We start from the raw sequence: 16,054 nt of genomic DNA on the forward strand, positions 1-16,054 counted from the left end.
TATTTCATTGCGATCATAAATCGGCAAGTAAGAAGTGGAAGGACGATGGGAGAGAGGTGCAATAAGCTTAAGACGAATTTTGTAGCTGTTGTTGTTTTGGGGTTTTGTGGGGTGTTTTTTAAGGAAGGAAATGACCCGGCATTTCATCGCTAGCATCACCGAAAAAAAAATCATCACTTATAGAACGATCGACTGAAATTTCTACTTGTGAGGGATATGGATTTCATTTTGAAACACACCTGCTACTAGTATCTGGACAGAGAGAAGGAAAAAAAAAAACGAAAGTAGAAGACAGAACGCTGTGATATGCTATGGGCCAGAGGACACGTTGGCTGTAGTGTAGCTGTATTCTGTACATAACAAGAGTATGGCCGGGGAATGTATTGTTTGTGTTTGTTTGTTTGTTTGCTTGCTTGCTTTTATTGTAGTCTGTACCGTGCAAAATAGCTGTTGGGTATACACATCGTATGCATGGTTGTATCCTTTAAAAGATGCCACCATTTTTCCTGTGCTGTTGCTGCTTTAATTTTATGCGAATTTCATGGGGGGAAAAAGGTGAGGAGTAAACTCCATAAGGGTGATCTTCTCTAAGATTTTGGATTTAGTTCTCTTTTGAAGAAAATGGAATTTAAAACTGTGCTTCTATTTCACGTCAAACTCTAGTCTTTATCAAGAATAGAGACAAAGAACAAACTGTGTTTTTTATTGTTTTTTATCACCAATGTCACATTCTTAGGATCATCTATAATCAAATTGTCAGCTGATTAGAGACGTATCTATCGTTTGATAACACACACGTGATTTTGCTGACAAATTGGACATGTAACTTCTTCACCCATGTATAAAGCTGACTACATTGTACGTGCTAACACGGCAATCATATTGAAGGGTAGGCAAACTGTTTCCTGGCGACTTACTTGTGTACGATTTGCTCACGCATCCGATTTATCCTCCGAGAAATACAACCCTGCGATCAATTCTGAGCTAAAAGAAAAAAAAAATACATCTAATGGCGTAAGAAAACCAACGACAGGTCACATCAGAAGGAGAATATAACCGTGGGCGCCGTTGCGTTTCGCTAAAATATTCATACGTTATTTGAATAACTGCAGTCTCAAAGGGCAAATTAAGATTTCATTCTGCGCGTTCCGTTCTTCCCAAGAATGGGATTAACTGTGGGATGTTTGTTCGCCTCTCGGATTTTTTGATGCCGACTCGAGGACTTTTTGTCTAAAAGAGGAAATCGCCGATCTCCGCAGATTCAACTCCTTCCTTTGACGAATGCAATGTGTAATCTCCGTCCCTGCCAGACGCGTAACACTTCAAAACTATGGCCGCGGGACAAGAATAAAAGCTGGGCCAAATGAAGAAGAAGAAAAAAAAAGCCCTCCCTTGCATCACAGGAAGTCTGATAAGATGCAGCTCCTGTCTTCCAAATGAATCTCAAGGACTTTTCATATGATCGATTTAGGCCTTGCTCGCCAACTACAGTCGGAACAGACACCAAAATGCCGGTAGAGGAAGAATCCCATTTGTTTACCATCGGAACAGACACTTATAATACGGGGAATGTCCGAGGAATAACCCCCTCTGCCTTACTATACCATACACCCTTGAACATGATGATTGATTATGAGGCTTTGTTTTTATTGTCCAGTGATGAAATTTGGGTACTCTTTGCAATTTTTGTCCTCGGTCACATACACTCTAATTAAGATACATTGTCGCTTAAACCGTCGATATTTAGGCTGCACGTGACACTTTCTCTCGACCAGCTTCAAATTGTGTAAAGGGGATGGTACAGTTTCGGTTGAGATGGAACTACAGGTTTCCAGCGTTTTCTTTTTTTTACGTATTTTATTTTTAGGTAATGAGAAACCTCTTATGAAATGTATAAAGAGCATATAATAATTGTCTATTGAGAGGAATTCAAAGTTTCATTGATGAAAATTGGTTTTGAAATGACTGAGATATCCAAAACAAAGCAATCCTAGTAAAAGGTGAGACCCACTTTTTATTAGGATCGCTATGTTTTACTTTGGGTTTTTTTTTTTTGGATATCTCAAAACCAATTTCAAAACCAATTTTCATCGATTGAACTTTGAATTCCGCTTAGAATCATATGCTTTTAAGCATTTCATAAAGTGGCTTCTAAGTGACTTGCCAAAAGTTAAAGGCTGAATCCTCACCTCAACCGATACCATCTCTTTAAATCTGACAATTGATAAATTAATTGATTGGATTGGATTGATTTATCGCCTTGAATAAACGAAAAAGCAAGGAAATGAATGCAAAATACGCGTGTGTCTTATGTTGGTAATGTCCTTAAGCACGCAAAAAAAAAAAATAAAGAGGTGGACACATCAGAGGTGTAATCCCACTTAAAATCCAAAGACAGTGTCAACTTCATTTTCCCGTAAAATAATAATGTATTGTTGTAGAAATATTATTATTTTTATTGTGTTGTATGTCTTTCAAGTGTTCTCCTTTGTTATTGTTGTTATAAGCTTCGACAAAGTCATGATGTACATTGTACTACATATCTCTGTGCAACGTGCACTGACCGTATATGATTCTCTAATACTACATTATCCTTACTACAAAAAAATAAATTGCTTATCTCCAACGTCGAATATACAGAGTGCAAGTTTATTGCGGTTAATTGGAGGCAAATGATATAGCTACCTCGGCAGTCCAGCATGCTTTATTTTCTTTCAGTGTCCTTGGACAACGGTCTCGGGCAAGCGAGAGTAATTAGTCCCGGATAGCATACAAGTTGGAGGTCGTCACTAATCAGTTCTCTGGCAAAATGCGAGACAACATTTTCCATGGCATTACGCCACCATGCGCAGCACGGCAGTCAGCCTGTTTATAAGCACACTAAGTGTTCGGGAGCGCCCACCGGCCATCTCGCTAAACCAAGCAGGTTGAATGCAGAGCTAGAATCTGCTAAAAAGTCGGTATCACTGATGTGACTCGATCGACCTTGACTCGTCGTGCCGCATAGGTTCCGTCCCGTTGATCAGCGCAAACTTTGTCTCCTCTAATGATGCGGTACTTTTACATCAGCCTTAGATGAGAGCATTCGAGAGATGTGCGTGGTTACAGGTGCTGAAAGGTGATTTGTTTGACGATTCATTCATCATAATCAGTCTAACTATTATCATTTTTACCTCTGAGGCGCCTCTGATTGGTCGCGTGAGTTGAGAGGTCAGGTCCTCGCAGCTCCCGTGGTACACGCATCTCAGATAGATAGATGACCGGGATAAGAGACGGGGAACTGACAGGTTGATTCCACCCACGTTGTACTGCTTCAACCATGGAGCTACAACACACCATCAAACCCAAAACCAAGTATCACGTGCGAATAGAGTTAGCGCGGCAAGTGTGAAAATGACATGAGACCTGTCTGTGATACCCCTGAGTGGAACTAGCTAGCGCTGGTGGGTGGTTTGATAGGCGATTGATTCATCCCGTTGTCGGTGGCCGCGCCATGACACGCTTCGGCAATCGCCAACCACGTACCGAGGTACGTAACGAAAGCCAGCCGACGAGCATCTAATCATGCCAGACCTATACATTCATCTCCCTTTCAGTCGCAATCCAATAGGACACGTCAGAATAGACTCCAATCAGACGACATGTGGCTTAACGTAAGAAGATTATGGCGGCCAAACTGACACGGCTCACACGAACAGTTGACATTGAAATCTTCGTTGAAGTCCTTGGCTTATCGACTGCTACAATAAATGCGATTGCCTCGGTTTCAGCACGGAATAGAAGCGTATGAGGAGGTATATATACTGTCATGTGAGAGAACGAAATCAATGGCAGATCCATTCTGCGCGTGTGTGATATAGAAGAGTGAGGGGGAAGTATTTTGGTAGATTTGTCACAAGATAATTCTAGGAATTCTATGAGTTCTCTTTGAGTTGGATTAATAACAATTTAGGAACAAAACATACTTATGGGCTGTGATAGCTGAGAACGATGCCTTACAACGATGAACTACACCATCGTCTGAACAACAATCAGACATATATCATATATATATATATATATATATATATATATATATATATATATACATATATATATATAATAATGTATAATAGCCTAAAAGAGTGACATTTAAGAGCATTTTAAAGGGTTTATCATAAATGAACATAATAGACGATGTAATCTGGTGGTGTAGAGAGATATTTTTCAATTATTATGCATGTAAATCTTCCTACAGCTTGAATCAAGGCTATTGAAGGCGCTGCTATTGACGCGCGCTATTTCTGTCCCATCCCCGTGCATCAACCGACCCACGTCCAAGGTGTTGCTGCCTTGATTAAAAGCGCGCCAGGACTGATGGTAATCATATTTCCGGGATAATGTTTCTAGTACCACGTCTTTCGAGGTATGAAACAAAAGACGCGGTCTGTTTGTTCTCCGTACTCGTTGTCTGCCGAAGTTCTTATGATTGACATTTATTGCTCAATAACTTTTAGTCAGCCAATACCGCACGACATCACGTCGGGTGCGTCGATGTCCCGCGGACTTGACAACCAACCTCCAATTAACATTCTCAATTTCATCAGTTGTCATACGTCATTGTCATCTATCAGTATAGGAGTTCACTTGTGCTTTTATGTGAAGCTTTTAGATTTTTTTCTTTTCTTTTTGAAGGGGTGGAGAACGGAGATGAGCAACCAACGACCTTGAGATCTCGGGAGCGAAAGATCATGACCATTGGGAGTTATTAACCCTTCAAATCTCGATAACCATTAGTCACCTAATACAAAGTAAAGGTTGTCGTTTGTTTCTGATCTAATCTCATTCACAATTCATGCTGTGATTCCGTTGAGCTTTACTAGCCATGGGTGGATGTAAATTCATTTTAATAACATCACAGTGGGGGAAGGGGGATATCTAAATGTTTGAATTGCTCATGCAAGACTGTATTATCGCCTTTACGATGATTACTCGTCGCCATATTATTCTGCAAAGCACAAATGACACTTTATACTCGTTTAGGTAAATGTTTGGCGCATTCTAATCCGATTGGATTGCTGTACAACTGCGGCAAACCCGCCCGCCTGCACCGCATTACAGCGGGTGCACTGATGAATGTTGATCAACACCTACTTCATCCGCAATGGTGGTAAATTGATTTCACCTTTCGGTACTCCGTTATGCATACGCAATCGCGCTCCGGCGCATTACTCCACCTCATTCTCTCTAAGCGGGTTCGCCATCGAGCTTATCATTATTTTTTGAAGGACACGCCGGGAGAAATCACCTCGCAATTTGGCGATCGTAATATCGGAAGTACTCTCTCGATGAATTCGGAATGTCCCGAGGGTGGAATAAGCTCATTGTGCTTTTGTGGCTAATGTGTACACCATTTTCTACATCGTAAAAAAACATGCCCTACTACCTGTGGCGTCCAGTGGTATGTCTCGACGAAAATACACATACTTGTTAGTTGTCGTATGTACACACAACCACAACAACGTACATTCACTAAAGAACAGCATCGTCTGGATCACTCCCTTTCTTGCTCATGGCGACAGGACTGGAGCGACAATGGAACATCTAGCAGGATGTTAATTTATGAAATTTCTACAGGTGTAATATCGGCGCTCACGAGAGCGCGAGCACTCATGGCCTTCAAATGAAATATGCCAGATTCCTGGTTGTATTGTTGCAGTGCGGGGCACAAAGGAGCAATTATTGGATTGATCCCCGCAGCGCTTTAATTGTGGAGGGGTAAATAACGGCAGTAAGATAATAATATGGCGATAAATGAAACATTATCATTCTTGCAGAGAGACAGACGGTTAACGAAGGGGCAGGAATACGAGACTGATATGGAGCCAACGTAATTAGGCATGTTGTTAAATAAATGTATAAATCACATAACACGTATAGTTTAATGATTACTTATGCTAACTATAGAGGACAATCCAATCTATGAGGCACATGCCTTTAAGCACTTTCAAGTTATCTATAGGGTACGGCAAAGTTAAAATGCATTAAGGGCCTACACTGAATTCCAGTTCTGAAATTAGGTTGTTGTTTTTTTCCCAACGCGTCTGTTCATTTCACCTAAAGGCACATCATGTTTTCATTTTTTATACGCCCGGATATCATTACTTTCACATTTGAGGCACAGAAGTTTCACTTCATCAAATATTTAAAACACGCATATACATTTTTCATGACGATAACCTGCATCACGATGTACCTCTTGACTGATAAGCGTATCGAAAAATGTAAGTGTACCCAGCGATCAGGTAGGTTAACAATGTCAGTTTTTAATTAAGTCATGGCATTGTGCATATTTACCACATTACCTTTCTTTTTCTTCAATTGGTTAGGCATTTCACCCGTTTCTATTGGCGACATAATGCATAAGTTTGCCAGCAGTAATAACTCATAGAATTCATGCTGAAACAAAGAATAAACTTGTGTAGTCCACGTGACCAGAATGGCAAATTACACTTGGAGGAACATCCACTTCATTATTGCTTTGCTTTGAATGCATTAACACATCTTCTTTTTTTATTATCATCGCTAAATATTAGGCTTGAACGAACGATTTGTTGCTGTCAAGTGGAAGTGCTGGAAAGTATCATTTTTAAGAATTACATGAATAACCATTTCGTGACAGATGCTTATCTCATGACTTTATAAACCAACATTCCTGTTAGCACAAACGAATTTTTTTTCTATTTTTTCATTTATTTATTTACTTTTATTATTTTTCTTTTGCTCACCCGCAAAGTGCAACTTCAAACTGACTTATTCCGATGATTGGAAAGGCGGAAAACATCTTAAGCAAACAACAATAACAACAACAAAAGAACACAACTTTGATATTATTTCTCGTCAAGTTTGACCAACTATTCTTTTTCGATGTTTTCGATGCATGTGATCGAAAAATTCAAAGTGCGTTTTAGTGGAAACACATTCCATCTATACATGCGCTCAATCAGCGGGAAAGGGATTAGGGATGATGAACGAACAGAGTCGAGGGGGGGGGGGGGGAGGTGATAACGAACAATCAGTAAAATTACACAGAATTCCCGCGTCGTACTCTTTTCATCCGTGTATTTGGTGGCCAGAACTTGGGAAGTGCAAACAAGAAAGTCCCGACGGACGATTTTGACTCACTGGTGCGCGGATAAGCGGGATTTCTTCAAATCACTTCGATGCGCGTCATAATCTTCCAGCGCTGGAGAGGCGAGAGTGACAGGGGGCCGAGAATAGCTGGCACTCTCCAAAATGGCGGACACTAATCCTCCAACAGAATGGTCCCAAATGGACCCCCTTTATCGGTGGAGGGTTCTTTCTAATAACTCTTCGAGTTGAGAAAGAGATAATAGACAAGAACAAAGATAAGATAGAGTGAGACAAAAAGACAGGGGGAGAGACAGACAGACAGACAGACAAATACAAGGAGAGAGAGAGAAATACAATAGTGTTTCTTGTTGACCGTCAAAATTCCAATTCATCTATATATCTCCGCTCCAAAACATCATTGAGTTTATACACAGTACAGTTATAGTTTGCATGAAAATACATGGTTTAGTCGTACAATCATGAGAAGCACAAACCTTTGAAAACGATCCCTGGACAGATGCCAAAATGTAAAAATATGTAATAAATTGTAATAATAATATTGATTAGTTGTTGTGCTTTTTTGACAATGATTTTCATCTTCTTTCAGTAGCCAATTAGCTTCACGATGATTGGTCGAAGACAAGGTTTTTATGTAGCAAAGTGTGGCATGAGCGAGCAGACATGGAACCAGAATTCCGAGTGCGATGGGGTCGATCCCATATCTTTCACCAGATCCAGGGATACGCCCAATTTGGATGGGATGACCTCGGAAAATCGCGCGTCAGTATCCACCGCCCCCCCCCCCCCCCACTTTCTTCTTCTTCTTCCAGGCCGACGATCAGGAGGCATGATCGTCGCGAGTGTTGCTCCAAATATGGAGGTACCTCCTTGCTTGAAGTTGTCTATCGTGTTCTGTATAGCTGCTGAGTTTTTCGTTCCTAGTGAAGGACCCTTTCCCTAAACTGTTACACGTTTTTGTTCTTCTCGTCCCGGTGTCTTTTCATCTCAAAAACTTCTCCTTGCACTTGTGTATACTTGAGAGGAGCTAATTGAATCCAACTCTCAGTAACATTACCAACAATGCTCTGCCATAAAGTCAATTAAATCTTCGTTCTTCACTAGATCAGTCATCTCTTGAGTGCCAACAGCTACTTTTTGTCTGGTAGTAGTATCCCTAAAGGCCAATACAGCAGTCCTACTCGTTGAGGTACCATTAGGCATCATACAATAATATAGGCCTAAACAAATTAGGGCAGGTCCGCTGCTAAGCTGGGAACACAAGAGAGCTCAGGAGAAAGTTTTGCTTCGAGAGTTTTCGTTTCAAAAAGGTTAAGTTGTGGCTGAGTCTCACATTATAATTACAGGATAGTGTGTATAAAAAAAGTTTCAACTCGTGGGACTGAGAGAAGTAATGGTGTATCAAAACTCACTAGAGAGCCATATTTCCAATCCAAATTTACTCCAAGCAAAACAAATACAATTTTGTCCAGGTAGGTTGAGTGGGTATACCTGAGAGTCTGTTCAGTATAATTGGGCAATAAAGTTGAGCAACTATGGATTTTTTCAGAAGCAATTTGAAATAAGTTTCACGGAGTACAGTGTACAACACGACACTCCGTCATTACACACGAAACACATTGATGACTAGAGACTAAAACTACAAAAGAACAAAAGAGTCACATGTATTGTGGAAGCCGATTATCCTGATTAATGGTGGCTATAGAGAAAGCATGACAGAGATGATTAGCTCCGCATTAGCCGCGCTTGCAGTTTAACCTACGCTTGTTAGTAGTTATTTATGAGGTTTGGTCCCAAGGATAACATACTGTGAATAATAGAACATCTATTAGGGCCACTTTCAAGTGACGCAGCCAAAATGGAAGGCGCTACATCCCTCAGAAAATAGGACAAACTGCCTCCTCCCTAAAACGTGTACGTTTTAAATTGAAAAACAAAACAATGACACACACACACAAAATCACTCCATCAATAAATACCCATTAAAACTACTTCAATACTAGGCATGTTTTCGACTTTTGCGAAACTTTACCTGGGCCTTATAAGATATTAAAACATTGATATACAATAAATATGTCCAGCTCCTCCAGCATGTGCGATTCAATGATTCAAATTAGTCTCATGACATTTATCATCAAAACATCATGAAGAGATTTCTGCAAGCAGCCCCACTTTACGAAGGTTAATGAGTTGATTGCATATTGATAGAGGAACCCCATCTTATCACGAGAAATACACTAGTGTAGACGACCCGACCCTCGAACTCGCTTTAAAGATGGGAAATGGAAGATAAAATAGAAAATAAAACCCTCTTTTGTACCATAATATGTGGATTGAGGGACTGGGAAATACGGCAATATTAATGCTTGTAGCAAACATCAGCGGAGTTTGAGAGAAATCGGGCGACCTGTTGTGACTATAATATGCATTTTATAAAGTTTCGGTGCAGCCATCGCTGGATGTACTACGTCATTCTGTGACGTCACACATGGACAACAATCTAAAGAAAATACAAAGAAAATTCAACATATTTTCTAGCACCAATTGACGTGTCTCTTTAAGAAAGCAGAGGGAATATTATTCCCGGAAGAACATTCCCATTATATAATATACGTACGTCTGTAACAAGTCGAGGGAATGTGCACTTTTCATAAAAATGAACTTTTGCGGAATTCTCTCTATGTTTTCTTTATAGCGCTGTCCACGCGTGACGAAACAAAATGTTACAGTCTTTCTCATCCAGCATGACTCTTCAACGGATTGTTCCATTCCCTCCAAGTTCGCTGATGTGATCTACTAAAATTAAAAATAAAACAAATATTTCAGTTTCATTTTTCCCTTTAAACATTGTGCAACTGTCGCAGCTGAAAACACGGCGAGCGCAGAAGAAGGGAGGTGAACACGAAACAGGTGAAGTCCAGGAAATTTCCCACTGGAAAGCAAAGTACCGTTAAAACAGTGACAGATATTCCCATGCCTGGTGGCGTCAACAATCAGAACGAATGATTTCTCATTTCTGGTCATATTATTCGGATCGTGTTCCAGCACACAAAGCTGTTAGAATTTTCTCTCTCATTATTTTTTTTTTCACTTAAATGCCATCATAACTCGAGGTTGGAAATAAGGACGGGGTGATTCGAAGTGAGTACGCTGGACGCAGATGATCATTGCTTTAGGGCTCACTGCTTGTTTGGTAAATAGTATCATCTCCGGCAAAGACTGTTAAAAGATATCCTCTTGAAATGTCCAGGGGAAGGGTGCGTTGATCACGTTATTTCTTAAATAAACCAACGTCAAAGTGACGGAGTTCTGGCATGGGAAGGCAAACCCGAAAACCTTCGTCGCACATCTGCACCATTCCTCTCTGAGGTTTTGAATTAAGCATCAGCGATGAATCATTGACATAAATGACGGAAACAACACCATCACATTCTAATTATTTTCGGCAGAGCTAGACGTTGATAATCAGCCAAAATTGTGGTTGAATTCCCAGGCGAGAGGCGAATCTCTGTGCGAATAATTACTAGTCACTCAAAACTTGCCGTGATTGTTGATGTTGCAATCATGGATACGTACCTCGGCAAGTATCTACTATACTATTACACGTCTAAGGTAACAGCAGCCTCTCCTTTGATTGGAACTTAATAAAGCGTTCTCCTGATGGGAATGGAATTTAATTTATGCTCAAATAAGAAAACGCCATCTTCTCGCGGAGATAATAACACTCGTATAAATCGATAAGACAGCGTTGCAGCTATACAGGAAAAAAAAAATGACTGTCTCTGGCGGTGAATATTATTTAAGATACACAGGTAAAAAAACAAAATCAACCTTGGCTACTTCGTTTCGTGCACTGCGCGTAGAGGCGTCCGGGGAATAATGTACTGCACATTAAAGCACTTACACTTCCGCCAAAATAAATCTAATAACGCGAAAACATAACCATTCGTTTGATATGCCTCGATCACTATTGACTGCCCTGCATATGATATGTCGTATTCATTTACATTTGTAACAGACACAAACTAATACAGAAGTTCTTGGTCGTCTGAAGAATAATTTTGCTCCATACATCCACTGAAATACATGTGATGAATCCAGAATCAGGAATGTGTATACTTGCATAATACGTCGGAAAGCGCTTTGAACATGAATACGTGATGAATAGTTTTTATGGAAGAAGCGAGAATTCGCATACTATCAAGAATTATTATAATTATCGCTATACCTGTAACCAATCTCTATCATCGCGCAAAGACAACACATGCCATTTCGAGATGACCTTTTGATTAGTGATTATTGCTACAATAAAGCCCTCCCTGCTCATTAACCCCTTGCTCCCTCGTTAACCACGCCCACTACCACTCCTATACTCCTCCCACCTCCCCCTCTACCAACGTGCACCAATTACTGCGGCTACTAGTAGCTTTCTATGTCGTGTGCTATTGAATCAGCTGTGGAATCCCAGTATCACACTATAAACTAATACACGCATAATTTATATCATACTCGGGTACATGCAGCCCTACTTTTGCTTCATCGCTAGCTTTCTAGCGCAGTCTAGTCTCATGTCATACTGATGAACAACCATCATGATGATGAAGAAAGATGGAGGAGGCAAAAGATGAAGATGAGGAAGAAGAAGATGCTGCTGATGAAGATAGTTGAGTAAAGTAAATGAAGATGAAGATGGGGCTGGTGAAGATTAAGCCGTGGGACTGTATTAACAAGACAGGTCGGGAAGTATTACATCTTAATTCATCATGTACACCATTTTCATTTTGAATATGGAGATCAAAATCTTACCTCGCGCAGTCGGTCTCACTACCTTCTCAAGTATTTCCGCATAATCCAAACCTGGGAGGTACTCGTTAAAATCCTTATGGGTGACATTTAGGCGAAAATCCTGCCTCACTGTGGTGTAAACAGGGCCCGTCATAAAGACTGTGTCGCGAATGTTATTATCTCCGTCGTGGTAGAGGAAGATTCCCCTGGTCCACTCATAACGTAAAAATATTTGGCCCACGAAATTGCCGAGTTTTTGGTGCGGGGGCATAACATTTGTGAGGGTGACGTCGAAAGGGGGTTGGAAGTAACCCTGGGCCTGTCCCCCAGCCGTGAGCTGGGGCACGTTCCAGTGAGCCGCGAAACGGCCGACGGGGCTCACCGCGTACTCGCACACCGGGCCGAAGAAGGCCATGACTCGGTGTTTGATGAATATGTCGGCGGCCGCGAGTTGGGCCGTGTTCGTCCAGCAGTGTGTGTCGTCGACGTGGAGGACGATCGTGTGGTTCGTGATCAAAGTCTCCTGCACTTTCTCCACGGCAATGCGCATGGCTGGCATGACCATTTGGAGGTGGTAGGGATAATGTCTGCCTTCGGGCAGCCACGGCGTCTCGCTCTTGACAGAAGGCAAGGGATCCTTGGGCAGCATGACAGAGAGGTCGATCGTCTCCCCATCTGGGAGCCCTACACATTGCACCATTGAAAAATATTGCGACAACACAACCAAAGCAATCCATGCCGATATCATACACTCCCGTCTGATACGAGCTCCAGCCATATCCATTTTCTGTACAGTGAATACAATGCAGCGCTGTAATGAGACTCTTTCTGCAGCTTCTTCTATACAATCGGTACGAATCGGCTGAACTGCAGGCACAAACACTGGTCACTGCACGCTTGACCGCCCCAGTGAGAGTACCACTGTCCGAGACCACTGGAGGCTTCTTCACACTGATGTCCGTCCGGTCGACATGTGTCGATACGGAAATAGTGCTACCGTAAACAAAGTTAGCGCGATGGTAGCATGCCTACTCGAACTTTTCCATCCGCTCAAACCACCGACTGCAGCGGGATGGAAACAATCACGCTGTGATATTCGATCCAGTGATGAGAATGGATGAAATACAATTTGGGCAGCATTGACACTCCGGAGCTAAATAGCAGGCAAAGCCCGGTAGATAGATGGAAATATCCGCGTTGTGCCTGCCCAACAGAGAGCTCAGGTGGCTGAACACGCCGTGGTAGCGGTATTCACGGGTATGAGAGACAACCTTACGAGAAGAGACAGAAAGAGCGGTAGCATAGCAGAGAGAGAGAGAGGGCGAGGGGCGTATTACCACTCGTGCTAGTTGGTGTGTGTGAGCAAAGCGGTCGCGCTGTGAATGACAGCGAACTTTTATCGCCGTGCTGCTGGCTTGATACGTCGCCCGTTAAATACTGCGGAGTAAACGCTACCTGCCCCCCCCCCCTTTTTCTGCGGAATGCACTCATAAAATATCCGCGTTTCAATGTGCTATCAAAACGAAAATGTTCTTAATCTCATATCACATAGTCAAAACCCGGGTCAGTTTCCGGTATGTTTGGCCTTAACAATAACAGGGGAAATTGGTTGATAGTAGTTTGTGTGTAATAACTCGACTGCGAAGTTCGTAGGAACACAACGCACGCGGCAACATGTTGCCACGCGCAGGCGCACAGGATGCCCGCGGCACACAAAGTTGAAATGCACTCGCCGAGAACTTGCGACGATCTCGTTGCATTATCGATATCAGGTCTGCTCGCCTGCACGGTTAACCTCACCATTGATTTCCGCCCGCCTTTGATGGGATAATGATGTAAAACATCCTCATTTCTGCCATGCCCCCGTGTCATCGATCACCGAGGCACGACATGGGCCGACACTGGTGTCGGAATATATGAATACTGACTTGTGGAATCTCTCTTTACTTTCGATCTGACATCAGACGCGAATTTCGCTCCGTTGTCTGATATTGTGAGCGTTGATGTTGTTGGTGGAGTTGTTGACTTTGCAGGAGGCATTATCTGTTACTCGAGAAAAATGCAAATTCACAGACGGGAGTATCTCCTTTAATTTCACGCCGTGAAACCTCAAAGGACCATAGAAAGTCCTCTTCGTGGAGGCAGAATTAAATGAAGAAGAGTAAGCTGTGTATCATGTCGAAAATAATTAACAGAAGGTACATTATATAGGTACACAATGTCAAAGTCTGATCTACTTTATCTGGCCTATCAATGTTTTCGCGTAGTTCGTATATATACGCGACCGCGGAGTCACATACTCACACACACACACACACTCACGCACACGCACGCGCACGCGCGCGCGCAAACATATGAGAAACGGGACTTGGATGAGGATGGGACAACACCCACCCCCTCCCCCCCCCCACACACACACGCAAGCACGCACTCACATACATCCACTTTTTCCCAAAACGAATATCAACGGCTAAAAAAAGAAAAATGATCGCTGATTACCCCCCCCCCCCCATTACGGATGGAGTTGATGTTGCCCCTGGATCCCTCAATAAAAATACAAACAAAACATAAAACTCTTCCGCGACCCTAGTAGCATCCACACACTGGCACACACATGCACGCAAGCGCGCACACACACAGTCGGTTGGATCACACGCTGTAAGAAGTCTGGAGAGGCGTGTCTACTGATTCGAGGGCCACGAGCGGATGTCAGCTGATTGAAATCATGGAAATGAATGGTGTCTGGTACTCAGTAAACTTCGGCTTTCATCTCTCTACCCTGCACTTGCATGTCTTAGTGTTTCTGTTTTGTTTCTTTTTTCGTTTTGTTTTTGTTTTTGTTGTTGTGTGTGAGTGTGTGTGTGTGTGGAAATCGCGAGGAAAGATGGTCTGTTTCCATAAGAAATTACATTCTAAGAGCTATGAGGTCAGCTGAAATGTCTTGAGATAAGTAAGTGGTCAAACCAGGGCTATAGAATCCTGCTGCTAAAAATGAAAACTGGCACATCGTGAACGATTCTTGAAATGTCGGAATGTAAAGAGAATCTTGAATAAGATGAGAATTAAAAAAAAAAAGAAAAATCACTGAACATCAGAACACAGTTACGGCCAAATCATTGAGAAAGTAATGACGTTATGAATCAGTTACCCATGATAGCATGACGCCGGCCCTTGTAATTGCAGAGTTTCCTGCGGTCATGTGACCGAAATCTCATTATGAGTGGAATTCATTATAAGCCTATATACCAGAGTTGGAGAAAGTATCACTACTTTAACCTTTTTTTCCCCATAATGAAAACTTTTGATATGACTGTTCTCAACATACGAGACAAACTAACCAACACACATACACGATTTATTCTGAATTTTCGTTGATCTGTTGTTTGATTTTCATTCATCATATTAACCACATGTTTTCTTCGTCATATCGTAAAGATATAACTTTTCGAAGGTGATCAAAGATTTGCTGATACATACAAAATGTCATTACTCTCTCACCTCTAATTGTTCCTTAATTCATGTCGTTAAGATTTGTGATCCACCTCTAGATCTCTGAAACGAACTTGATGATATTTTGACAAAATTTCTACGTCCTATCATAGATCAATAAAGATGAATCTGAATCTGAATCTGATAATAATTGTCGGTGTGATCGAGTATTCGACCCACGGCATCATGTCAAATAACAGTTGTACATCAACAATGTCTGAAATTTCAGCCATCCGCTCATCTGTAGGAAATTAATATGATTATCTTGGACTTCTTCAAAGACAGGTCTGCCGTGTGACCCAGGCTTTAATGAAAAAATTTTATGATACGTAACTATTCCGAGCAGCTAGAGGCGAACCAGTTTACCAGGCCGACCGGGGACATCCCTTCCAAAGGTAATTGAACGTTTTATTATCAGCTAAACACACACACCATGGACCTACTGTAGGTCCATGCATGCATACACACACATACATACACACTTGAGACGAATTTTACAATAGATATCAGACGCGTTGATAGGAAGAAGGGTCTCAACCCTTTTGACACGAATGTGCGTTTGAGCCTCATCACTAGGTGTTAATAGCATTATCGGGATACATGTATTACTGTATCATCTCAGTAGAACACTTTAAATACAGTTTGGGCA

At 41.8% G+C, this 16,054-nt stretch overlaps 1 protein-coding gene across 3 annotated transcripts in view; it reads right to left on the reverse strand.

Annotated features, from left to right (window-relative positions):
* The window catches only part of LOC139725213 (atrial natriuretic peptide receptor 1-like), a 457,948-nt gene that overhangs the window by 236,997 nt on the left and 204,897 nt on the right, over positions 1 to 16,054 (reverse strand). Inside the window, exon 1 of one of the 3 annotated variants that reach the window (XM_071636307.1) lies at positions 11,938 to 14,126. The exons of the other annotated variants lie outside the window; for them this stretch is intronic. Coding sequence (XP_071492408.1) covers positions 11,938 to 12,700 — 763 coding nt within the window. The 5' untranslated portion in view covers positions 12,701 to 14,126. Of the gene's footprint in view, positions 1 to 11,937; positions 14,127 to 16,054 lie in introns of those variants that run through there. 3 annotated transcript variants of the gene reach the window in all.

Source organism: Diadema antillarum, unplaced genomic scaffold (assembly GCF_040938485.1).
Source record: "Diadema antillarum isolate AM-2024a unplaced genomic scaffold, OU_Dant_1.0 scf00000016, whole genome shotgun sequence".
In the NCBI taxonomy this organism is placed as follows: Eukaryota; Metazoa; Echinodermata; class Echinoidea; order Diadematoida; family Diadematidae; genus Diadema; species Diadema antillarum.